General features: G+C 51.3%; 1 protein-coding gene across 6 annotated transcripts in view; it reads left to right on the top strand.

Moving 5' to 3' along the window:
- The window catches only part of TTC39A (tetratricopeptide repeat domain 39A), a 59487-nt gene extending 35973 nt beyond the window's left edge, over positions 1-23514 (top strand). For 4 of the 6 annotated variants that reach the window (XM_030823890.1, XM_030823892.1, XM_030823893.1 and 1 more), the window contains exons 6-18: positions 903-967; positions 4768-4867; positions 5701-5766; positions 7593-7701; positions 8226-8293; positions 8384-8443; positions 9063-9224; positions 14631-14722; positions 16278-16398; positions 20163-20274; positions 20669-20783; positions 21819-21935; positions 22494-23514. In XM_030823890.1, the coding sequence (XP_030679750.1) occupies positions 903-967; positions 4768-4867; positions 5701-5766; positions 7593-7701; positions 8226-8293; positions 8384-8443; positions 9063-9224; positions 14631-14722; positions 16278-16398; positions 20163-20274; positions 20669-20783; positions 21819-21935; positions 22494-22617 (1311 nt within the window). In that variant the 3' untranslated portion in view covers positions 22618-23514. Of the gene's footprint in view, positions 1-902; positions 968-4767; positions 4868-5700; positions 5767-7592; positions 7702-8225; positions 8294-8383; positions 8444-9062; positions 9225-12858; positions 13018-14630; positions 14723-16277; positions 16399-20162; positions 20275-20668; positions 20784-21818; positions 21936-22493 lie in introns of those variants that run through there. The other 2 variants (XM_030823894.1, XM_030823895.1) reach the window with 2 other exon arrangements.
- The last annotated feature ends 2903 nt before the right edge of the window (positions 23515-26417 follow it).

Here is a 26417-nt window from a genome sequence, read left to right as displayed (position 1 = left end):
TCGCTCTGTTGCCCAGGCTGGAGTGCAGTGGTGTGATCTTGGCTCACTGCAACCTCCGCCTCCTGGGTTCAAGCAATTCTCCTGCCTCAGCCTCCAGCTAATTTTTGTATTTTTGTATTTTTAGTAGAGATGGGGTTTCACCACGTTGGCCAGGCTGGTCTCGAGCTCCTGACCTCAAGTTATGCGCCCACCTTGGCCCTACCCTATTTTTTTTTAAATAGCTTCCTCAGCTTTGTACTCATGTCTGAACAGCATATTGTGATGTTTCCATTGGTTTTGAGCTTCCTAAGTGGTATGGGTCTTGCTTTCTTCACCCAGCCTTATGTGACTATGTCGCTTGCTTTCTTCACCCGGACTTATGTGTTATTCCCTTGCATGAACACACCACAGTTTGTTTATCTGTCCTTCTGCTGGTGGCTATTTGGGCTGTTTCTGTTTCTTGGCTATCATGAACTTCCACAACCCTTGTCCATCCGTTTCCGTTGTGTGTACACAGTGAATAGAGTTGCTGGCGGGCTGTAGGCAACAAGAGCTTTACATTTATAAATGTGATAAATACCTGCTTGTTGTAAAAACCACAAACAATCCAAAAACAAGCATCCCCCCTCCTTTCTTGCAGTCCCTCCACCTAGAGGGAGATACTGTTAACCATTGGGCGTGGCCCCTCCAGGCCTCTCTCCAAGCACAGAGTATGTGTACCTGGGAGGCTGGTCCAACCCTGGGCATTTTAGAGGTTTTGTTGGGCCAAAGTGCAGGGGGGCCTGGTTTGGCTGACCTCCGACCTCATCCCCCCAGGGTTCCTCACGGGGAGGGGAGCAGTCAGGCCCAGAGCCTTGCATGATCCCTCTCATGCCTACAGCTGCCCACCTGGGCCAGGCCATCAGCATCTTTTCCTCCTGCAGGACGAGAACATGGTGAGCTTCATCAAAGGTGGCATCAAAGTTCGAAACAGCTACCAGACCTACAAGTGAGTGGGGCTGGCCATGTGCTTGTGGGGAGACCCTGGGCCACAGCATCTGCTATGCTGTCCCCCTCAGGCGGCTTTGTGGGAGGAAAAGAGTACTAACCGAGGCCAGAACCTAGTAGACTGCTGTTGCAGGCTGATTTCCATGCGCTCAGGACCTCGGTCTGCTGGAATCATATTCCCCTGGCTTTCTGGCTGTGTCTCTTCCCTTTGGTCCCTTGAGTGCCTACTCCGTGCCTGACCCCTGCTGGGGAAAATAAGACACAGATTATGCACAGGGTGTTCTGTTGGGGGCAGGGAGACAGCCACAGTGTTCACAGCCATTTTGGGAACAGCAGCAGAACTCCTACACATCTGTTAAGGCCCAGTCCAAATGCCACTTTCCCCATGAAGCCTTCTTTAACCCCTCTAGTATACAGGAAAGGTATACATACACACACATGCACACACACACACACACACACACACACACACATACACACACGTGCATGCACACGCTCTCTGCAGGCCAAAATCATTTCCTCATTTCCATGCTATCTCTGGATCCTTGACATTCAAACTGGCCCAGGCACAGGCCATGTTTATGAATGAAGATTCAGTTTGGAGCATTTTTACCCAACATGGATCCGTAATCCCTTATCTATGGTTCCCACAGCAACAAAAGCTCTGAAAATCCAGTCCCCCACTCACCAAGTTTTGCATTAAAACTTGTTTCCGTTAAAAGTTGATTTGAGGCCAGGCACAGTGGCTCAAGCCTGTAATCTCAGTACTTTGGGAGGCCAAGGCAGGCGGATCACCTGAGGTCAGGAGTTCGAGACCATCCTGACCAACCTGGTGAAACCCTGTTTCTATTAAAAATACAAAAATTAGCAGGGTGTGGTGGCAGGCGCCTGTAATCCCAGCTACTTGGGAGTCTGAGGCAGGAGAATCACTTGAACCTGGGAGGCGGAGGTTGCAGTGAGCTGAAATCGTGCCACTGCACTCCAGCCTGGGTGACAGAGCGAGATGTCGTCTCAAAAAAAAAAAGTGGGGGCAGCAAGAGGTTTATAGAGAGTAGATAAGGTTTGAAATATGAAGAAGGTTATGGAGAAATCACTATGGAAACAGCACAAGAGTGACTGGCAGTACGGAGAAGCCCAGCTGAAGCTGGTGATGATAAATTTATGGTGACATCTTACTACACCTGCTCAGTAGTCCACATGCACCACAGAGAAGGCACATAATTTACTTCATGCTTTTTCCATCAGGCAGGAGAGAGAGAGGAATATCATGGCAAAGGGGGCTAAGGATAGACATGAAGCTGTAGACCAAAAGATAGGGGAGTAAAGTTTTACTTTTACAGGAGGAAAAGGATTAATGGCGATGGCCGGGCATGGTGGCTCACACCTGTAATCCCAGCACTTTGGGAGGCTGAGGTGGGCGGATCACAAGGTCAGGAGATGGAGACCATCCTGGCGAACATGGTGAAACCCCGTCTCTAGGCCGGGCGCGGTGGCTTACACTTGTAATCCCAGCACTTTGGGAGGCCGAGGCAGGCGGATCATGAGGTCAGGAGATCGAGACCACGGTGAAACCCCGTCTCTACTAAAAATACAAAAAAAAAAAATTAGCCGGGCGTGGTGGCGGGCGCCTGTAGTCCCAGCTACTCGGAGAGGCTGAGGCAGGAGAATGGCGTGAACCCGGGAGGCGGAGCTTGCAGTGAGCCGAGACTGCGCCACTGCACTCCAGCCTGGGTGACAGAGTGAGACTCCGTCTCAAAAAAAAAAAAAAAAAAAAAAGAAACCCCGTCTTTACTAAAAATTAGAAAAAAAATTAGCCGGGCGTGGTGGCGGGCGCCTGTTGTCCCAGCTACTTGGGAGGCTGAGGCAGGAGAATGGCGTGAACCCGGGAGGCGGAGCTTGCAGTGAGCCGAGATCGCGCCGCTGCACTCCAGCCTGGGCGACAGAGTGAGACTCCGTCTCAAAAGAAAAAAAAAAGAATTCATGGTGATGGATATTGGGGATAGTTGCATAATAATGTAAATGTAGTTAATAACACTGAATTGTACACTTAACATTGGTTAAGATGTTAAATTTCATGATATGTATATTTATCACAGTAAAAAAAAAATGAAAAGAGGAAAAATAAAAATGTCTTTTTTTTTTTTGAGACGGAGTTTTGCTCTGTTGTCCAGGCTGGAGTGCAGTGGCATAGTCTTGGCTCATTGCAACCTCCGCCTCCCGGGTTCAAGCAATTCTTCTGCCTCAGCCTCCTGAGTGGCTGGGACTACAGACGTGCGCCACCCCGCCTGGCTAATTTTTTGTATTTTTAGTAGAGATGGGGTTTCACCACACTGGCCAGGCTGGTCTCGAACTCCTGACCTCAGGTTATCCTCCTGCCTCAGCCTCCCAAAGTGCTGGGATTACAGGTGTGAGCCACCACGCCTGGCCTATTTATCATCTTTATCTCCCCATTTAATGTGGCTGCTTCCCTGCAGGGATTTTGTGAGCTTGTTACAAGGTATTGCTAGGGTATAATGTACCATATAGCATGTGAACATCACGTTACCTTGGGGGCCTATGCTAGAATTTTTCTAGAAAAACCAGACAAGTGCTCTGGCCCCTTCAGCCTCCCTACCAGCTGCCAGAATGATGTCACCAAAGCACACACCTTGTCAGGCCACCCCTTGCCAACTCCCAAGGCTCCTCTTGCTCTTAAAAGAAGTCCTGCATTATTGTCAAGTCCTTCCTGGGAGCTCACCCCTGCCCTTCCTGCCACATCTCCTGCTGCACTCTGCCTTAGGTCCTTGGGCCTTCCCCCAGTTCTTCAAATATGCCAAGGTGGATCCTACCTCAAGGCCTTTGGACGTGCTGTTCTCTCTGTCGGAAACACTTTCTGCACCGGGCTTTCTGTACCAGATTTCAGCTCAAATGTCACCTCCTCAGGGAAGCCTTTCCTATCCCCAGACTAGGTCAGGCCCAAGGATTCTTCTCCTTGGAGCCTGTCATCACTCTCATAGTGACTTAATTGGGAGGAGGGGGCGGGGGAGTCTGTCCCTTAAAGTGAGAATGCTGTGGGGGCAATGGCTTGGTGGTTTTGGTCCCTGCTGTCTTCCAGTGCCTGGCACAGAGAAGCCTCAAGCTTGCTAATTGAAAGCCTTCAAAATGCCGTTAGCCCAGGAAGGAGGCAGACACATCATTAAAGCCTCTGTCCTGCCCCAGGTGGCTGGGCTAGGGGCTCTGTGCAGTTGGTAACCAGGAGAAATAGAGTTGAATTCCAACCAAGAGACTCCAGGAAGACTTCCTGAAGGAGGTGGTGTTTGGGTTAGCCCAGTGGTTTTCAGCTAGGGTGACTTCCCCCTATGAGACATTTGGGGGTATCTGGAGACATTCTGGTTGTCCAGCTGGGGAGAGGATGCTACTGGCACCTGGTGCTCAGGGGCCATGGGTGCTGCTAAACATCCTACGATGCACAGAACAGCTCCCCTGCCGCTGCCGCCAACAAAGAATTATCCAGCCCAAAATGTCAGTAGTGTGGAGGCTGAGAAAACCTCTTTTAGACAGGATGTGGAGTGCAAACAAATCTCCAGAAGCTGCCCATGACAGAGTGTGCCAGGGCCCATATGGCTGAAATTCAGGGGGTGAGGAGTGTGTTATCATGGTGGGAGATGGGGTTCGAAATTCCTCAAATATCAGCTCTCAGGATTACCAGAACTGTATGCATCCACCACCAGGGAGTTTACCTGAGGCCCAGCTGGAAGGGGTCCCAGCCCCTACCCCCCACCCCCAGCAGTGGCTGAAACAGCACTTGGCATCTCTCTGCAGGGAGCTGGACAGCCTTGTCCAGTCCTCACGATACTGCAAGGGCGAGAACCACCCGCACTTTGAAGGAGGAGTGAAGCTCGGTGTGGGGGCCTTCAACCTGGTGAGTGCTCCTTCCCCATTTCCACAGCGCCTGGCTCGCGCTCAGTCTCCCCTTCTGTCCTTGACTCATGTGTGGTCACTGCCAAGTGCCCCTGCACCTGGCTGTGTGCTGGGCACCGGGATCCAAAGGTGACCAGACGTGTGGCCAGCCTTCAGGGGCTCACAGCTGGGGTGGGGGTGGAGTGGGTGCTGGAGCCAGCTCCAGAGTCCATCGGTGCATTTCTTCCCAAGTCAGGCCAGTAGCTTGAAATCCACTATGGTGGAGCCTTCACAGCACCCGACCTTGGCACACATAATACATCAGGGCTTTCTCTGCCCTGGAGAGCTGCTGGTTAAACATTTACCAGTGGCAGGAAAGGAGACAGTCCTGAAACCAGCTGATGACTTAGAGGGGACAGAGAACTAAGTCTTCCTCCTGCATGGAGTGGGGGAAGATTTCCTACGGGAGGGGGTGAGCGTCTTTGCTGGCTCCTGAAGGATCCCTAGGAGTTTCCCAGCTGGGGAGGGGCTTCCAGGCAGAGGGAGCAGGAAGGCTGGGAAAACTGTGCCTGATCAAGGGAGGAGGAGCTTCCCAGGGAAGATTCAGCCTCGGGAATCTAGGTGGCCAGGGGTTTCCTGGCTAGGTTTCCTGGCGCCTGCCCATGGACCCCTGAAATCTTAGCTGCCATCTGCTGCCTGAGCTTTGGAAAACATTGGCTAGAGGCTTTCCAAAGTTAGAGGGGTGGCCCTCTCCCCTCCAGGTAAAGCCTGTTAAAGAGCAAGACTTGGGACAGTGGGGGTGGCCCCTGCCCACTCTGGGTACCTTCACATGCTTGATTGCCTCCTTTCTTGCAGACACTGTCCATGCTTCCTACTAGGATCCTGAGGCTGCTGGAGTTTGTGGGGTTTTCAGGAAACAAGGTAACCACCTGCCTCCTAGCACCCCTGACCTGCTCAGCCCCAGAACTGAGGCTGGGCTGGACAGGGTGGGGCTGACAGGCCGCAGGGCCTAGGTGCCCGTCCTGGCTCAGCCCCTCTCATTGTATGGCCCTGGACAATGCCCAGACCTCCCTGGGCCTCAGTCTTCTCTCCGGGCAAATGGGGCTAGTGATCCCTGCCTGGCCCTCCCAGGGTGCAGAGGCTCTGGGTGGGGGTGGGTGTGAAGATTCTGCCTCACTTTAAGACTTTGAGCAAGTCCTTCCCCCAAGGACCATTTTCTGGTGCTACCACTTCATCCAGCAGATGCCCGAGGGAAGCCCTACTGGGCATCAGACCTTGAGGAGGAACCAGAGAACTCAAGCACCCAGAGACTTTACTGAGGGCAAGAACCTGAGTACCAACCCCAGGTTGAAGGCAGCAGATCAGGGAGGGCTTCCTGGTGGAGGAGGCCTGGTGTGGGAGAAGGAGCACTGGCCTGGAAGTTAGGAGCTCTGGGTCAGTCCAGCCTCATCCCCTTTTCTCTGTGACTCTGAGCAAGTCCCTCCCTTCTCTGAGCCTCTTTTTAGTAAAATAAGGGCTTTGTTATGGACCAGGTAAGTGTTTCTCAAACGTGCACTGGCCCTTACTGATATTTGCCACACCCACAGACCTCTCTATTATAATTTATATATTACTTTTCTCAAAAGTGACTCATGACTTTTACTGAAATTGATTTAAAGGAAACATCTCTACACAAACCTCCATATTATTTGGCATGACAAGAACATAATCATAAAAATAAATACCACGAGGGCCCAGCCATCTTTTGGAAAGCCCAGCTAGACTGTGTAGTGGGCCCGGGCTCAGCCAGGCTGCCTCTTTCTGAGAAAGGGGGCGTAGGGTGAGAGAGTTCGAACCCCACGAGCAAAGGACTGGGGATTTCTCCTGGGCACCACCAAAGGATAGAAAGATAACTGAGAAGGGAAAACCCTTACCGTGACTCAGTGTTTCCTGGCGTCTGCCCATGGACCCCTGAAATCTTAGCTGCCATCTGCTGCCTGAGCTTTGGAAAACATTGACTAGAGGCTGTGAAGGTCTCTTTCAGTTTTGTTTCCTTAAGAAAGCACATGGGTCATGAGTAGGATTTCAGGATGAAGAAGGGAGGGCCCAGAGGTGAGGCAGTGTGGCCTGGCCAGGCGGGTTGCGGGACCTACTGTGCCAGCCTGGGCTTCCTCTTTATCTCGAAGGCAGGGGAGCCACGGAGGGTTTGAGGCAGGAGTGAGGCAGGTCAGATTTGTGTTTTAGAAAGAACAAGAATGCTCTGGAGGACAGACAGAGGAGCAGAGACTGCAGGCAGGGAAACAAGGTGGGGGATCTGCCCCCAGCCCCTCCCCAGTCAGGCTCTGGAGGCTTCTCCCCCAGGAAGCCTTCCCAGGCCCCACCTGTGCCCTGAGCCCACGGCTGGGATCATCCAGCTCCGTGTCTCTCCTGCTCCCAACCAGACCTCGGTTGCTCAGGCCCTCAATACCCATCGCAGGGCAGCCAAGCCGGTGACTACACGGAGGGTGGGGAAGGGGCTGTGGAGAAGGTGGGGGACACCTGAGACCCGCCAAGGCTTTGTCCTGGCCTTGGCAGCTGTGTCCCCTTCCCCTAGGAATGTGCTGGGGCACTAAGGGCAGCCCCTTGCTCAGGGCCACACAGCTGACCCAGCCTCCAGGGTTCCAGTGCTCTTCCGCCCCTGTGCCGGCAGCACTGCCCACACAGCTGTCCAGCCGCCTCCCCAGCCCCTGCCCTCTCTGGGAGCCTCACCCACCCTCCCGTCCCCTCAGGACTACGGGCTGCTGCAGCTGGAGGAGGGCGCGTCAGGGCACAGCTTCCGCGCTGTGCTGTGTGTCATGCTTCTGCTGTGCTACCACACCTTCCTCACCTTCGTGCTCGGTAGGTGCCCCTGTACAGGGGGACCTGGGGCCCTGGGGCCCTGGGGTTTGGTCGTCTCCAGTGGGGAAGGAGAATGAGGGGCTACAGACCCTGCTCATGCCCCTGTGGCTAGAGATAGGGGTACTGAAACCAGAAACAGAGCCACATCCACTGTCCCGGGGACTGGCCTACTGATGCCCACTGCCTCACAGTGTGACTGGGTTCCAGCCTCAGTTTTCTCATCTGTGAAATGGGGGTGGTAGTGCCCACCCTGTGCAGGGTGTGAAGACACTGTGTACAGCACCTTATGGTTCTGGGCACGGCCTTGGTGGACGCAGGCTCCTGGTTATCGAGCCCTGTGAAGTGCTGGAGCGATATCTGCACTGCCTTATTTAATCCTCATGTCACCCTAGGGACACGGAGAATTATCCCCATTTCACAGAGGGGGAGGGGGAGGCCCCGGGAAGTCCCTGCTGGGTTGCTGGCAGGATCACAGGAGCCAGGAGTGGTGACATGTTCTGTGTCTCCCCCACCACCTCCTCCAGGTACTGGGAATGTTAACATCGAGGAGGCCGAGAAGCTCTTGAAGCCCTACCTGAACCGGTACCCTAAGGTGAGCCCCATGCGCTGCCCGGTACCCCCAGCCCACAAACACCCACAGATACCCACGGACCCACACAGACTTACATGTGTGTCATTGCAGGGCGCCATCTTCCTGTTCTTTGCAGGGCGGATTGAAGTCATTAAAGGCAACATTGACGCAGTGAGTGATGGGGGTCCGGGCCGGGGCTGGGGATCCGTCGGGGTCTCCCAGGCCAGCAGGAAGTCAGGCACATGTGACACACTCAGGGACAGGACAGACTGGGAGGGGGCCCCCAAGAGAGAACCAACCAGAGAGCAGGAGCGGGAGAGGCCCTTCTGACAGAGCAGCCTGGGAAGACGAGGGAGGAGGAGGCATTTGTGGTGCCTGGGATTTTTACTGGGAGATACAGGACTGCAGCACTGCAGTGGAGGGAGGTTGAGGGAGGTGCTTGAGGGAGGCAGAGGCTAGGAAAGCCCATCTATTTAGGGCATGGCGATTAAGCTGGAGTCTGGTACCTCCCTTCCATTATAGCTCTGACCTGCTCTTTCATTTTGTTACTAAAAACCAGAGTCCCAGGCGGGGGCTGTATTTGGGCCCAAGGTCATGTAAGACTTAGGAGGTAAAACCAGGACTGGAGGCCAGATATCCTGGCTCCTGGGGCCCCACCTGAGCCTAGCACAGGGCTGGACCACCATGCCCTGGAGGAGGCCCCGTCTGCTGTGGTGTTGGGAGGTTTGGAGGATGCAGAGGGGTTGAGGCTAGGTGGGCACCCGTCAGGCTGACCAGAAGATGCCTGCAGGCCATCCGGCGTTTCGAGGAGTGCTGTGAGGCCCAGCAGCACTGGAAGCAGTTCCACCACATGTGCTACTGGGAGCTGATGTGGTGCTTCACCTACAAGGGCCAGTGGAAGATGTCCTACTTCTACGCCGACCTGCTCAGCAAAGAGAACTGCTGGTCCAAGGTGGGCTGATGCCACGTGTTAGGGGCATTGGGTGACCAGGGCTAACTGTGTGCCTCCAGACCACGGGCCAAATCCCTAACTGAACACAGATGCCTCAGCTGGAATCTAAACATAACCATAAATTCTAATAGGACTCAGGCTTGGAAGGAACTAAAGACCACAAGAGAAACTTCTGAACCACAATGTGTCACAAAGAGATTTCTAGTCAAAAGGACAGAAACAGGGCTCCCTCTGTCCAATAGAACTGTCTCTACGGTAGAAATGTTCTACTTATGCACTGCCCAAATATGGTAGTCACCAGCCAGCCACATGTACACAATGAGCACATGAAATGTGCCTAGTGCAACTGGGAAACTGATTGTTTTCAGTTTTATTTAATTTTAATTAACTAAATGTTAAATTTAAATAGCCAGTGGCTAGTGGCCACTGTATTAGACTATGCAGGTCCAAAACACAAAAGGCTCATATAACTGAACATTCTTGGCACATCCAACTTCAGGTAGGGCTAGATCCAGGAATTCAAATGATGTCATCTGGCTTGGCCTTTCCATCTGTGGCTGTGCTCTCTCCTATGACATCTTTGTTTCTGCTACATCTTTGTAGGAAGGATCTCTCCATGTGACAGGCAAGGTGGCCATGGGCTGCTTCTACTCACATCCTCCCCTTGGTTTCAACCAGAGTCCCACAGTTGAGCCTTACTGGTCTGACTTGTCACATGCCAGTGCCTGGAACAGAGGGGTGGGAAGATTCTTCATGGGCTGAGAGTAGGAGAGGGGTGGTTCCACAGAAGAAAATGATGCACCCAGAAATAGTGGAGGGATTAACAAGATGCCATATAGGCAAAACAAAGCCAAACAAATGCCCACCTACCAAAGATGAAATTTATCACAGTAAGTATTGAAATAAGTGTTAGCTTATACCATCATAGTAATGATAGTGCATAAATTGGAACCAAGAGTCTCAGAACCACCTAGCTCAGCAAACATCTAATCTGTTATTTGTAAATACACAGGACATGTGTCTTCATGGCTTCATCCCCTGCCCATAGCAGACATTGCTAATCAATCCTCTGCCATGAGCCTGGCTGTGACCTTAGATGCCTTCCCTGCAAAGCTCCAGGCAGCCGTTAGAACTGACCCGCATTGGCACCTGTTAGGAGACCTGTCATCTGCATCTGGTCCCTCCCCCTCCTCTGCATGGAGGTCTCTTTTCAGTAGCCCTGCCTGGGGACCAAGCTGAAGGGGAATTCTCTGGGTCTGGGGCAGGTGGGGCTGGGGAAGGGAGCAGGCTTCTACTGAGCTCTCAACGTGTGTCTGGTACCTGTCATGTCCTCCGCACCACACCCAGTGAGGAGAAGTTGCTATCTCCATTGGGCACATGAGGGCCACTGACGCTAAGCGAGGACTGTGACTTTCCCACCCACATGGCTGTTGGTGACAGACACCGGATTTGAGGACAGTCCTGCGTGACTCAGGGGCCTCTGCTTCTCTCTTGCTCCTGGAGTCCTAGTGAGGAGTCGGAGCTTGCCCTGAGCCCACCCTGCTGTTGAAGGTGCTTCCTCAGGCCTAGCTCCCACGGCCCCCACATCCCCTCCTCATTACCTCCTACTTCCAACAAGGACAAGGCCTCAAGGAACCTTTTTTCTTTTTTTAGAGACAGGGTCTTGCTATGTTGGTCAGGCTGGTCTTGAACTCCTGGGCCCAAGCAGTCTTCCCACCTCTGCCTCCTGAAGTGCTGGGATTCCGGGCCTTAGGGAACCTTTTTGAACTGAAAATGACTCTCGAAGCCTTCCTGTAGAGTGAGGTGGGCGGCTGGGGCTAACCACATGGGGAAGGAGAGACCTGGCAGGGGCACACAGCTGCTATATAGAGGAACAGAAGGTGGGCCAGGCCTCCCAGCTGTCAGGAAGTCTGGCTCAGTCCCCAGCCCGCTGTGTGGCTTTGAAGTGGCCAGTCCCTCTCTCTCTGCAACACTCTCCTCATGAGGACTTCCTGTGAAAAATGGGGGTTGTAACACTCTGAGTTCTGGGGCCCCACCCATTTCTAATCTCCAGAACTTGGCCACCACAGACTTCACCAACTTCTAGTCCTGAAGCCTGGGCCTCTGGCCATTGCCATAGGCACTACCCGCTCTGTGCAGGCAGCGCCCCTCTCTGCCAGGATCCTCTGAGGTCAGCTGCTGGGTCTGACCCACAGACCCTGGCTGAGCGACAGATGAACGGAGTACGCAGACACAGGCTTGCCTGTCAGCAGATAGGGGACCCCTGCCAGAGTCAGCAGTAGCCCCCATAAGCCTGCCACGCTTGCGTTTATTTAGTACAGATGTAATGACAAAGGCCTAAAGCAAACTCCATTTGTGGGTAATTGACATTGTCGCCCCCGCCCCCCACCCCGCCGCCGGAGAGAGCAGTCCTCCACACGATGATGAAAGGCCAGGTTCTGAGGCCTAAGTAAACTAATCTAGATCAATTCCCTTCTTGTTATCTACTCCGAGAGAATTCAGCTGCCTTCAGCCAAATCCTTTCCTGAAGCTTTTGCAAAACCTCCCAGCCTTCCAAGAAGGTTTGCTTCTTTCTATAATTTTTCCCACCACCCTGACCTATCTCCTGCCGTCAGCCCTGTAGATGCCTTTGTGTTTCCCCCAGTGCTGGCAGCCTGGAGGCTGAGATGGCCAGAAACAAGGTGGTGACAGTGGCGTGCTCAGGGCTTGGGAAACCCAAGGAGCTAAAGGCATCCCCAGGCAACCCAAGAGGACAGAAGGCTTCTGAGGAGAGACCTCTGAGGTGGGTCTTAGAGAGGAAGGACTTAGGGAGGCAGAGTGGAGGAAGTGAGAGGACACCCCAAGCCAAGAGGACAGCAGGACCAAAGGCTCAGAAGCCAGGGCGCTGCATAGGGGCTCTGTGCTGCAGAGTGAAGAGTTGGTGCAGCAGAAGGGCAGGGGGCCTGGATCAGGGGAGACAGCTGCTCTTTTGTCCCAGTATAGCCCCCGTACATCCCTGGAGAGCTGGGGCATCCACAACCCTGTCACAGCCTCCATCCTAACCCTGGTGGTGCGGTGAGGGTGAGCTGTCTGTGGGCAGGAGGGAAGACTCTTGGAGATGAGCCTGGTGGAGAAGGGATAATGGCATCCCAGGCCGAGGAGCAGCACAGGCAGAGGCCTGGGGAGAGTTGAAGGAGTGTAGGGGAGGAAATGGCAGAAGATGAGCCAGAAAAAGAAAGGTTAGGGCAGGTCATGGAGGACGTGAGTGGCTGTTTGGGCTTTATCCAGCAGTGGGGGAGCCTTGGCAGGCTTGTGGCTTAGGTGCTTTAGAAAGCCCACCAGCAGTTGCTGGGCCACCCCCACTGGCCAGGTCCTATTCTAGGCCAGGAAATACAAGAATGAGCAGGAAAAGACCCCCTCTCAAGGCTCACGTCCTAGTGGGGAGACGAGAAACACAGATGGGCAATATAACATGATGTCTGGTTCCAGTAAGTGCAATGAAGAACAAGCGAGGCCGGGTGCAGGGAGTGATGGGAGAGGCTCCTTTGTAAGGGGAGGTCGGGGGAGGCCTGTCTCAGGGGACACCAGAATGGAGCGCAGGAGCAGCGCGTGGCAGTCACAAGGCAGGCCGTTTGGGCAGAGGGAGCTGTGCAGGGCAGGGCAGGAGTGTGTTTGATGTGTCCTGGGAACAGCCCTGAGGCCGTCGTGTGGCTGGAGTGCTGCAGGTGTCAAGGAAACTGTAGGAGATGTCTCCTGAGTGTGATGAGATATAACCAGATTTCCAGAAGGAACTGACATGATCTGACTTAAAAAGGTCAGTGTGCGAAATGGCTTGCAGGGGACAGGAGTGGGAGCAGGGAGATAGGAGACAATATGTACCAGGACGGCAGAAAGACATCCCGGGTTGCCTGGAACAGGGAGACGTTGTGGAGATGGTGGCAGTCCGATAATGAGAGCCGTAGGGCAAGGCCAGCAGGATCCTAGAGTGAGACGGGCGGTAAAGTCACTGGGACTTGGTGCCTCCACGTCAGGGGAGGGGAAAGGGAGAGGACAAGGGCGACCCGGGAGGTTAAAGATGGGACCGGGGCCAGGCGCAGTGGCTCATGCCTGTAATCCTAGCACTTTGGGAGGCTGAGGCGGGCGGATAGCTTGAGGTCAGGAGTTTGAAACCAGCCTGGCCAACATGGTGAAACCCCGTCTCTACTAAAAGATACAAAAATTAGCCCGGCGTGGTGGTGCATGCCTGCAATCCCAGCTACTCAGGAGGCTGAGGCAACAAGAATCGCTTGAATCCGGGAGGCGGAGATCGCGCCATAGCACTCCAGCCTCAGCCTGGGCGACAGAGCGAGACCATATCAAAAAATAAAAAAAAAAAAGATGGGACCGGGAACAGGTTTCAGGGAGGGATATTCTTCCCGCCGTGGCCCACAAAGACCAGCTTTTCCTCATGTTGTAAAGGGCGGGCTGAGGCCCCGGCATGGGTGGGGCAGCCAGGTGGAGGCCGCTTTCCGCCTGCTCTAGGAAAAACTCCCGGATGTCCGGCGCCCTTTCCTTTCCACCCTTTCTTAGCCAGGAGGCAGGAGCTGTGGTTCGGGGCTTGGCCACTTGAGGGCAGCACAGAGCCAGGCTCCTGTCTCAGGACTTCTGAGGAAGGGGCGTGGCGTGCAGGGAGGACTGGGTGGGGTAGGGGGTCTCCCGCAGGGCCACGGTTTCCCTGTCAGGGCTGGCTGTGCATCTAGTGGGCAAGGTCCTGGGGTCGACTCCCGGCTCTGCCCCAGTAGCTCTGGGGTCCCAGGAAGCAGAGGTGGGGTACGGACTCCTTTCTGGCATTGGCTTTGGGATCAAGCGAGGTGCTGGATGTGATGTGCCTGGCACACACAGCAAGGCAGTTAGTTCTACCAGGGTGGCCCGAGCTGAGCCGACCCAGGCCCTGCTCACGTTTCTGGCTCAAGCCTCTTCTTTTTACAGCCCGTGCTTCATCCTCCTATTGGTAATCCACACACATCCTGCCACCTCCTGGCTTTGCTCAGCCTCTTCCCCTTGGCTGGAAGGCCCTGTCTGGGGCCTCAGGGAATTTCCCCATTGCCCTTCAGGGGCCCACTGTGAAGCTGTTGCTTCCCGGAAGCCCTGAGTGCGCCCCTGTCCTTGTGTCTCTGCTGCAGCCTCAGCCTGTCCTGCCCATTACTAGTTGCATGGGTTCTTCTTGCCACTGCTTCAAGTGGAGAAGAAGGTGGCTGCTTTGACATGGGTTGTCCTGGATTCGGGTCTTCAAGTTGCTTCAGCTTCTTACCTTCATTTCTCCCGTGGGGCTTGGAGACAACGCGAGCTCCTGTGCTGGGCCACGTGAGGTCCGTCTGCAGATTTCAGCCCGGCTGGGGCTGGAGGAGGGCTGCTCACACCTGGCTGTTGTTGCTCTGTCTCGCACAGGCCACCTACATTTACATGAAGGCCGCCTACCTCAGCATGTTTGGGAAGGAGGACTACAAGCCGTTCGGGGACAACGAAGTGGAATTATTTAGGTGGGTCCCACCATCGTGCTCCCACTGTGTAGGCCGCTCCCACCGTGTAGGCTGCTATGGACAGACCAGCCAGGCCGCCCTGAGCTGTGGGCACTGGGGAGGGAGGAACAGGGTGGCTCCCTGCCCCCACCCCAGGACTGCACCACCTGTGTGTCCTCCCCTTCCATCGCCACCCCATGCTGCTGCTGGTAGTTGGAGCCCTTTGAATTTCTTTAGAGGCTTTCTTTCACAGAAATGGTTTTGTCAATATCGTCTCCCTCCGAGTCTCTTTCATGTGGGCAGTAGGACAGATGTGGCCCCAAGGTCCAGGGAGGGAAGGTCTTTCACTCTGCCGAGTTAACCTGAGACACTCAGAGAAGCACAGTAGAGCTGAGAGTCGGAATCGAACAAACAGGAGTAAACCAGCCTCTGCTTGTTCTTAGCTGTGTCACCTTGGACAACTTCAGCATCTGTATAATGTGAATAAGAACCTCCACCTTGCAGCACTGTTTTGCAAATCAACTAGATAATAAATGTAAAGAGCCTGGCATAGAACTAGGAGCCTAGAAGCTGCCCACTAAGTGATGGCTGTTTTCATTCTGTACCACCGTGTTTGCTTCCTGTGAAAGTCTTTAGAGCAGAGCTCAGCCTTGGCAGATGGAGAATGGAGCTTAGAGCCTTCCTCCAGTCTTGGTAAGGTTGACCCCAATTTGCAGACCTGGAAGTGGGTATAACATGAGCCTCCTAGGCTACTGTTGTCACAATAATAGGGCATTTGTCACTTCCAGGGTGTCTGCCACTACAGCAGACTCCATGTCCCCCTCTCAGATGACTCTTCCAGAAAGCCTAGGAGGGCAGGTGTCATTATCTCCATTTTAGAGATGAGGAAATTAAGGCCAAGAGAGGTTCTACAGTGAATAAGCAAAGGAAGAGTTTGGGGGGACCTCACACCCACATCCAGCTGTTTCCTGAGCTGAAATGGCTCAGGCCGGAGGTCACAGCCACACCCAGTGACTGTGGCAGAAATAGGAGGAGGGTGGGATGGAGCTGGGTGGGTGAGGCCCCAGATGTGGAGGCGTGCCTGGCGGCATACCGCATTTTGCTCTGCCCTTGGAAACAGCTGAGAAGGCCAGAACTCGCGAGGCAAGAGTTAATTAAGGGTTTGAGCTGTTTGGTCTTGGGTAGGTCCCACCCTTTCTCTGAGTGTTGGTCTCTCCTATGAAATTGGGGTTAAACTTCTCTTGGGTCCTCCCCGGAAATGGGGCCTGGGAGTGGAGGTGATAACTAGGAGGCAGGGCCGGCCCAGGGGTGTTTGGCACACTCTCACCTCTGCCAGCTGGCGGGGAGGAACCCCTTGCCCAGCCATAGGAAGTGGCCAGGTCTTGGGGCACGGTCTCTAAAATCATAGCTGCAGGCTATTTCAGACCTAGAAGGCTCTTTAGAGTCCAACACTGTCATTGTACAGATGGGGAAACTGAGGCCCAGAGAGGGGCCAAGCATAGCTGGGTAGGCTGGGGACCCTCTGCCCTCTCCTGCTCTTTCTCATCCTCTCCCACCCTCCCCATCTCTTTTGCAGAGCTGTGCCAGGCCTGAAGCTCAAGATTGCTGGGAAATCTCTACCCACAGAGAAGTTTGCCATCCGGAAGTCCCGGCGCTACCTCTCCTCCAACCCTATCTCGTTGCCAGTGCCTGCTCTGGTGGGTAGGAGGTCTGGACTGGTGCTGCCCTCCGGGTATAGAATTGTAGGGATTCACTGAGAGCCACAGCCAGGGTAAAGTGGATGAGGAGAAAGAACTTCATGCCTCAGGGGCCTGGGGAGGGTTTCACAATTCACCTGGGAGTCTGCCCCTTAGAGATGGTCCACTGGGGCTGGGAGTGGAGAGACAGGCAGGCTGCAGATAAGAGACAGAGAGGGACACCCTCCTGGACAGATAGCCCCATGTCCCTGTGCCCAGGCAGAGGCATCACCCGGCTGCCTGTGATCCCAGCCTGTCTGCTCCAGTCTTGTCACAATGATTATAATTGTTTTCACAGTCCCCCTCACTCGGCCAACCTTTTCACGTTATATTCAACTCTGAACTCACATAATAGCCAACATTGTTATCGAGCACTTGCTATATTCAAGGCTGCCCATACCCATTGCCTACTGCCTCATTGGAGCCTCACATCAACCCTCTGAGTAGGTGCTGCTGGTGTCTCCATTTTACAGATGGGGGTAATAAGGCGTAATAGATCAGTAGAAGGATCAAATAACCTGCCCAGGTCACACAGCTGGTGAGTTGGAGTCAGAATTTGAACTCAGCAGTCTGGGCCCACAGCCCATATTCTGAGCCATGGTTTGTGATGCTAATTCTATGCACGATTTGAGTAGGTGTCAGATAAAGTTCCAGCTTGCTAAGTGTCCTTGTTATTCAAGTAGTGAGGGAGCCGGAAAAGTAGAAGGAAGCCTGCTTGAGAGACCTTTTTCTGGTCCTGGCTGTACTGTTCATTAACTGAGTAGCTTTAGGTCAGTTCCCTCTTCCCCTTATGTAAAATGGGTATAATAACAGATTCCTTTCCCATTTCACAGAGCAGTTATGAGCATCAACGAGGAAAATGTGTTAAACACTTTATAAATTGAAAAGGTCAATATTTATGTAGTTTGATTTAGCACTTACAACCTGAATATTTCTAAAGTTTTAAAATATTTTATGGTTTAAAATATACAATAGGCTGGGCATGGTGGCTCACATCCGTAATCCCAGCACTTTGGGAGGCGAGGCAGGCAGATCACCTGAGGTCAGGAGTTCGAGACTGGCCTGACCAACATGGAGAACCCCTGCCTCTACTAAAAATACAAAATTAGCCAGACGTAGTGGCGCATGCCTGTAATCCCAGCTACGCGGGAGGCTGAGGCAGGAGAATCTCTTGAACCCGAGAGGTGGAGGTTGCAGTAAGCCGAGATTGCGCCATTGCACTCCAGCCTGGGCAACAAGAGTGAAACTCCGTCTCAAAAAAAAAAAAAAAAAAAAATACAGTAAAGCTATTACTATCAAGCGGAGCAGAAGGATATTGCAGGAAGGGCAAGGGAAGCAACTACACCAAAAACGTAGGGGAGAATTTCCCAAACTGTAATCGCAAAATACTATTTATGCATTAAATGATTTCTGTGATTAAATACATTTGGGAAAGACTGGCCTAAACACAGTTTATATACTATAGACTTTCTTGGAGTCTTTATATATTAATCTAAGAAGAAGCTTAAAGATATGTTTTTTTGCTAACTTATTTGGCCACAGAATCATTTTTAACTTTAATTTTTATTTATCTGAGGGGAAGGGGAGAATCCTTTTTTTAAAAATGAAACGTTTGCTGGCCAGGTGTGGTGGTTCATGCCTGTAATCCTAGAACTTTGGGAGGCCAGGGTAGGTGGATCATTTGAGACCGGGAGTTCAAGACCAGCTTGGCCAACATGGTGAAACCCCATCTTTACAAAAAATTCAAAAATTAGTGGGGCGTGGTGTCATGCATCTGTAGTCCCAGTTTCTCGGGAGGCTGAGGTGGGAGGATCGCTTGAGCCCAGGAGGTCAAGGCTACAGTGAGCTGTGATAGTGCCACTACACTCCAGCCTGGGTGACAGAGTGAGACCCTGTCTCTAAAATAAAATAAAATGAAACATTTGCTAACTCGGCACCACAAAACAATTTGAGAAATACTGGTCCAAACTGAAATTCCCTTCCTAGAACATAAGAACCACAACAATAATGTCTTTCTAGAACTTTATGGCTACAAAGTGTTTTCACATCCATTACCTGGTTTGATAGTTTAGGAAATGCTTATTTAAGCAAACACAGTTACTATGAATGAAAGTTTAGTAGTAGTATTTTATTTATTTTTATTTTTTATTTTTAAATATTTATTTTAGAGGTGGGGTCTCACTCTGTCATGCAGGCTGGAGTGTAGTGGTGATATCAGCTCACTGCAGCCTCAAACACCTGGGCTCAAAGGATCCTCTCACTTCAGCCTCCTGACTACAGACGTGCACTGCCATGCTCAGCTACTATTTTTATTTTTTTGTAGAGATGATATCTCACTGTGTTGCCCAAGCTGGTGTTGAACTCCAGGGCTCAAGAGATCCTCTCACCTCAGCCTCCCAAAGTGCTGGAATTACAGGCATGAGCCACTGCATTCAGCCTAATTTAGTATTCTGAGCTTCCTGGCAGTCGAGGCAAAAACAAACAAAAGGAACCAATAGCCTGACAAAGACAAGGTGAAAAGAAAAAACAATTTTTTTTTTTGAGACAGAGTTTCACTCTGTCACCCAGGCTGGAATGCAGTGGGGTGATCATACCTCACTGCAGCCTAGATTTCTTGGGCTCCAGCGATCCTCCCACCTAAGCCTCCCAAGTAGCTGGGACCCCAGGCTTGCCCCACCATGCCTGGCTAATTTTTTTTTTTTTTTTTTTTTGGTGGAGATGGGGTTTCGCCATGTTGCCCAGGCTGGTCTTGAACTCCTGAGCTCGAGTGATTATGATCCACCTGCCTAAGCCTCCCAAAGTGCTGGGATTACAGGTGTGAGCCACCATACCTGGCCCCAAGATTCTTTTCTTTTTTGAGACGGAGTCTCTGTCACCCAGGCTGGAATGCAGTGGTGCCATCTCGGCTCACTGCAACTTCCGCCTCCTGGATTCTAGCAATTCTCCTGTCTCAGCCTCCCGAGTAGCTGGAATTACAGGTGTCTGCCATCACACCCAGCTGATTTTTGTATTTTTAGTAGAGATGGGGTTTCACCACGTTGGCCAGGCTGGTCTCGAACTCCTGACCTCAGGTGATCTGCTCACCTTGGCCTCCCAGAGTGCTGGGATTAGAGGCATGAGCCACTGCACCTGGCGCCCCACTCCCAGATTTTTTTTTAATTTTAAAAAAAAAAAGAATCTAAGAAAAAGAAAAAAAGGAATTAGATGTGTTTTAAGAGTCTCAATGATGGTAACTTCATTCTAAAGGAAATGGAATATGTGTCATTATTTAGCCTATTGCTTTGGGAGACTAGGAGTAGGAGAGAAGGTGACATAGCCTTAAATTCTGTTGTCTTGAAATGTGTGTATGGAGCATGGCCTGGTCCTCAAAGGACAGAAAGTGTTTGGCCCCAGAGAGGTTGGGAGAAAGGACATAATAGCACTCAGGGAGGGCATGAGCAGAAAAATAGCTGGAAAACTTGGGCAGCTATGAGCAGCACATTACGGACATTGGTCCATCTTACATCTTCACTGGGATAAGGTGAGATCTCAGTAAGAAATCAATGATAAGGCTCCTATAACCCCCTCAGGCCCACAGCTTCACAGGCTGACTGAGACCCGTCATGGATGATTAGAGCTAGAAGGGCCTTTAGTGAACCTCTGATCTGAACTGCCCATTTTGTAGATGGGAAAACTGAGGCCCCATTAAGGAAGAAACCTAGGACTGACTTGCCCCCTGCCTTCAGGAAATGATGTACATCTGGAACGGCTACGCTGTGATTGGGAAGCAGCCGAAACTCACGGATGGGATACTTGAGATTATCACTAAGGCTGAAGAGATGCTGGAGAAAGGCCCAGGTGACTTCCCTCAGGCTCTTGAGCCTGCCAGGCTAGGTCAGGTCTTTACAGCTGAAGCTTCCCTCTGCCAAAGATGTCTTTCCTCCTTTCCCTACCCTGGCAACTCTCCTTTATCTCTCTAGACTGAGCTCCTCCAAGCGGCTGTTCCTTGTCCCCCTGGTAGGGTCAAAGCCTCTGGGCTCCCACAGCTGTGGGGCTTCCTTCAGTGCTGACCTCACTGTATTGTCATTGTCTCAGTATTTGCCTTTCCTTCTTAGATGTGACCCCCGCTGAGGACAGGGACCATGTCTGATTTACCTGTGTCCCTTTGACCTAGCACAGAGTAGGGGGCTCCATAAGTAACTGCTGCAGAAATGAACAAGTCTGTCTTTTTCCCTCACATCCCTATTTTCAGAGAACGAGTACTCAGTGGATGACGAGTGCTTGGTGAAATTGTTGAAAGGCCTGTGTCTGAAATACCTGGGCCGTGTCCAGGAGGCCGAGGAGAATTTTAGGAGCATCTCTGCCAAGTAAGTGCCTCTGCAGCTGCTCCTTCTGGGTCTGAGTCTCCTGGGTAGAATATTCAGGGCTTCTCCATCCTCATGCCCACTGCAGTGGCTGACCCTAGCCAACCCCACTCACCACACAGGTACTAAACCAGCGTCCACTCTGTGCCAGGACTTGTGCCAGACCTGTACAGATAATTCAGACCTAGCCTCCCAGTGCCACCAAACTGCCTGACTACAAGAGTCCGTCCACATTGTTTTGAGTGAACAGTGTCTCCTGGAGTTTGTAATTCAGTGACTCTATCCTTGCCCTCGGTGAGGGCAATGTGACAGATGGCAAGCTGTAGGCAACCCAACCAAGGCTTGTCAGGGCCATGCTAAAGGAAAGCAGAGAGGACAGCAGGTGCCCCAAGGAGGGACCTAAACTCAATGGAAAGGCTTTCCAAGGCTGATGTTGAAAGTGGGAAGTTCATCAGGTAGAGAAAGCAAGGGAGGACAGGTTTGAAGTGGAGTAGGTACAGCATGCACCAGTGCATGGACACAGGAAAGACACCTGAGGCTGGGGTGACAGTGGTGGGGTCTTTACCTGCCTGAGTGAAGTCAGAGAGAGAAAAGATTGAAGATGAAATAAGGAGGGATAGAATGAGAAGGGCCTGGATGTTTTGTTCACAAGGCTAAATTGTATCCCAAAGACGACAGCCAGAAAGGGTACTGGGCAAGGAAGACGGGGTTTAAAAGGATATCTCCAGGGCAGCATGAAGGTCGGGTCAGAGAGGGTAGATCAGAGACAGAAGACTTTACAGTTTAATAAACCATTCAACCTGGAGAAAGGGAGGTCGGGACTTAGGTGGCGGTGGACAAAGGACATGACAGGAGCCATGGGTTGCCAGGGAGCTGGAGCCCAAGGTACAGGATGGGAAGGCTTTGCTATGGATTCCAGCCTTTCTAGGGCTGGGTAGTGGGAACCTCCCGAAACTGGAGTTCGGGTTAGGAAATCCTCACGTGCAGTTTGGGAAAGGCTCAGTAGGAGGAACCTGAGCCATGTCCTCTGTTCTGCAGTGAGAAGAAGATTAAATATGACCACTACTTGATCCCAAATGCCCTGCTGGAGCTGGCCCTGCTGCTTATGGAGCAAGGCAGAAACGAAGAGGCCATCAAACTCTTGGAATCTGCCAAGTAAGGCTTGGGTAACCGCAGTCTGTCCTTTGCTCCCTCTGAACTCAGCTCAGGAGCTGGCTGGGGACAGAGTTGCCCAGACAGCAGTGAGTGGAGTTGCTAGCAAGGCCAGTCTGGCAGTCTAGAGGGTGGACCTGTGTCCCTCGGAATCCAGCTCTCACCTGTCATAGGAAGACTTCTTTCTTCATGTATAAATGGGCAGTTAGACTCCCAGAGGCAGGAAGTAAGTTCCCAAGGTCACATCAGAAGCCAGCTGCACGGCTGTGTGAGGACCCATGCCTCCTGCCTTCCAGGGTAGGGGTCTATTCCCTAAAACCACCCCTTCAAGCTTAGGAACCCAGGAGGACCAGGAGTGGTTCCAGTGGGCATGATACCAGGGATGAGGGGCCACAAACCCTTCTGGTTAACTCTCCCATTGGGCAGGGCTCAACTCTCTCTGGACACATTAATTTCTCTACAATCCTTCCTTGGCTCGCGGGGCTCACACAGCTCAAACAGGAGGAAAAGCATCTTTGGGAGCAAGCAGCCTCATGTGTCTGATTCTCTGCTCAATTCCAGGCAAAACTACAAGAACTACTCCATGGAGTCAAGGACACACTTTCGAATCCAGGCAGCCACACTCCAAGCCAAGTCTTCCCTAGAGAACAGCAGCAGATCCATGGTCTCATCAGTGTCCTTGTAGCTTTGTGGAGCAGTTCCAGGCTGGAAGACAAACAGAGACAGCTGGACAGGGCTCCTGAAAACATTTCAAAATATCCCCTCCTCCTGCCCTGCGTTCGGGGTCCACCGGCGCTCCAGTTGGATGGCACAACATGGTGTATCCGTGTAGAAGCCGAGCTGGCATTTTCACCAGTGTGGCCAAGGGCCTTTGCCAAGGGCAGAGCAGGTGGAGCTCTCTGCCTGCCCTATCACACATACGGGTACTTGCTTTTCACTGTGATGTTTAAGAGAATGTATGAACAGTTTACATTTTCCTTAGAAATACATTGATGGGATCACAGTTGGCTTTAAAAACCAACAACAATGAACCACCTGTAAGTCTTTGTCTTCACCTATTATCATCTGGAGGTAAATCTCTTTATATGATGATGCCAAAGGGCAAATTGCTTTTCAAATTCAGCAAGTTCTCAGCTTGTGTGACAGAAGGCCCTTCAGAGGACCTGAGGAATGCCTGGGAGAGGCTAAGCCTCAGGCTTCAATGCTTCTGGGGTTGGGCACCAGGATGCACACAGACACCCACTACCTTACTACTCACACTTCATTTCACTCCTTTTGTAAATTTCCAATTTAAAAGTCAAGCACGTCTTTTTAGTGAGATAAAATCTGAGCTCTTCTGTAGAAAAATCAATCTCTACCAGTAGGAAATGCCAGGGCTTGATGGAAGAGCTGTGTGGCCCTTTCTAAGCCAAAGCCAGGAAGTTTGGGGGCAGGAGGAGGTTCTCAGAATCCAGTCTGTATCTTTGCTGTATGCCAAACTGAAACCACTGGGAATAATTTATGAAACATAAAAATCTTCTGTACTTCACTCCAAGGTACATTTGCTTACTGACAGCATTTTTCTTAGAACTGTTATTCTTGACCTGTTGTGTATGTGTTAGATTCTTCAGTTAAGAGAAAAGAGATATTTAAGTGATAAAATTTATGCCCTTAAGGGATCGTGCATCATGTATTTCAATAAAATATGTGTTGCATGAATCCTTAGGCCGGGCAGAAAGTCTTGATCAGAAGCCACACGGCCTATGTATGTTTTATTTAGACCACACAATGTTTTAAACTTTTTGAATAAGTTACCAGCATTCACAAATTGAGAGATTTTACAGGTGAATCTGGTTCCTGGCCTGTAATTAAAAAAAAAAACAAAAAAACTGGCAACATTGAGCCTCATTCCCATGAGGCAACAATCAGCTGGAGCTAAGTCGAGGCTACTTTAAACACTTCTATTACCTTTCTGGCCCCTAAAAGCATCTGAATTTGCAACCTCTAGGATTGTTAAAGTGAGAACTCAGGTTCAATGACCAACACCAGGTTTTACCCTTCACTTTCTGATGTCAGCACACTTCAACCTAACCATTTCTCCGTAGGGAAAATCATGCACACGGTAAAAATATTCATCTGTGAAAACCTTACTCCCCAAATGCATGAATGCAATTTCTACAAAAGAAGAACCAGTTAAACTTTCCAGTCTTCTAGGATTGCTGTATTTAACAAACATGAGTATCTGCCAGGGGTCTGGGTTAATATATAAAGATCCAGTTGGTCGGGCGCGATGGCTCCTGCCTGTAATCCCAGCACTTTGGGAGGTCAAGGCGGGTGGATCACAAGGTCAGGAGATCGAGACTATCCTGGCCGATATGGTGAAACCTCGTCTCTACTGAAAATTTAAAAAATTAGCTGGGCGTGGTGGCGCATGCCTGTAGTCCCAGCTACTCGGGAGGCTGAGGCAGGAGAATCGCTTGAACCCGGTAGGCGGAGGTTGCAGTGAGCCGAGATCGCGTCACTGTACTCCAGCCTGGCGACAGAGGGAGACTCCGTCTCAAAAAAAAAAAAAAAAAAAAAAGATCCAGTTGACCAGCCTCCCATGGGTGATATCGAATGAAGTAATGGGTTTTAGGCAAAATATATTATTAGCAAAAACAAAAAAACCCTCATCCAAGATTATCTTTTCCAATGGGTATTGTCAGAGTAGGAATGCTATGAAAAAAAAATCTCTCATATTGTTGTTGGAATGAAACAGCAGAATGTCCTCCATAGAGAGTAATCCCTTTGCAAGCTCTCTCTTCTCCAAAGCCTGGATGCTGGGAGACCAACCTGTTTCTAGGCTCCTGGACAGGACAGGGTGAGGGGGTAGAGACAGGCCGCAGGAGGACAGGCCTCCATGGCTTCCCCACATGTTGGAATGTTGCCTGCTGCTGGATCAAAGCAGCACTACTCACAGGACACCAAACACATACTTTGGAAAATTGCAGTTTACAAAAACAACTTTATCTCAACATTCATTTTGGGTGCTTTTTTTTTTTTTTTTTTTTTGAGACAGAGTCTCGCTATGTCACCAGGCTGGAGTGCAGTGGTGCGATCTCAGCTCACTGCCACCTCTGCCTCCCGGGTTCAAGCAATTCTCCTGCCTCAGCCTCCTGAGTAGCTGGGATTATAGGCATGCACCACCATGCCCAGCTAATTTTTGTATTTTTAGTAGAAATGGGGTTTCACCATGTTGGCCAGGATGGTCTCAATCTCCTGACCTCGTGATCCACCTGCCTCAGCCTTCCAAAGTGCTGGGATTACAGGCATGAGCCACCACGCCCGGCCACGGGTGCTTTCATTTTAAAATTTTGTCAAGATGATTTCCTCGTCAACATTTGCTGTTGATTTCCTCCTGGGCTTTGTTAATTAATCCTATGTCACTTTTAACTCTGCTGGCCTGGTAAGATAAATCAGTGGGTTTTGCCTCCTGTATCCCACTTGCAAATTCTGAGATAATCTATCATATATATATATACATATGTGAAGGACAATGAAAACACTGGGTTTCTAACATCACCATATCCTTCTTATGTAAGGGCGTTTTCACGAAAGTGAAAATTCTGTCATAGGCTCTCAATGTCTTATTTGAGTCATCTGTGGTCACTGCTTCTCTAATAGTGCAGCCCTTCCCAGCGCATCTGCCATGGAGAGGCCGCAGATCAGGTGGAAAGTTTGAGCCTGGAAATAAGGAGACCTGAATTCCAGTCCTGACTTTGCTACTGATTTTCAAAGTAACCTTGGGGAAGTCACAGATCCTCTAAAAATGAGCAATTTGGACAAGATTAAGGCTCTTTCCTGCCTTCTACATTTTATGGGTTTTCATCTGCAAAATGAGGCAACAGATACACTTCCCTACCTTTCTGCCAAAGCCTTGTGTCCCTAAGCAATTCAACCAGAAATAATAGACTTCCTTAGGGGCTCTACAGTAGCCAGAACACCCAGAGCGTAAGTAATCCTCATTTAGAGAAAGTCTAAATCCTGTGCCCCAAGATGCATTCAGTTGTTAGGGAAGTAGCAACCGTGGAACATGATCTGAACAGGTCCTTGGCAACAGAAAGTCTACCTCAGCCTCTCACTGATCACAGGCCCTCGGAATGGCAGAGTGGCTTCTAGCAGTGTGCTGGGCCCTCAGCTCTCCCATGGGTTGGCAGGTTGCCCTATTCCTTATCTCTTGAGCCAGAATGGGAGTGTTTCCAAGACAGTTATCATCATCATTCACAGCAGAAAGCCACAACCTGACATCAAAGCCAGGATCCTAAAAGGCCAACACCAACTTAAGATTTGGCTGAGGTCCAGGTGGGAGATTCCCAAGTGAAGAATGGCACCAAGAGGCTTTAAGAAAGCCCCAGTGCGCTGAGTACTAGAACCATTCAAGGGAATCAAATCCAGACCCTTTCCTCTGGAGTTACTCCCAAGTTCGTTTCTTCTAAGATGATGGGAGTCAGAACAGTCTTTTCCTCG

The sequence above is a fragment of the Nomascus leucogenys genome, chromosome 12 (genome assembly GCF_006542625.1).
Source record: "Nomascus leucogenys isolate Asia chromosome 12, Asia_NLE_v1, whole genome shotgun sequence".
NCBI classification, from domain to species: domain Eukaryota; kingdom Metazoa; phylum Chordata; class Mammalia; order Primates; family Hylobatidae; genus Nomascus; species Nomascus leucogenys.
Note: the sequence above shows the minus strand (reverse complement) of the source record. Positions and strands in the feature narration are given on the sequence as shown.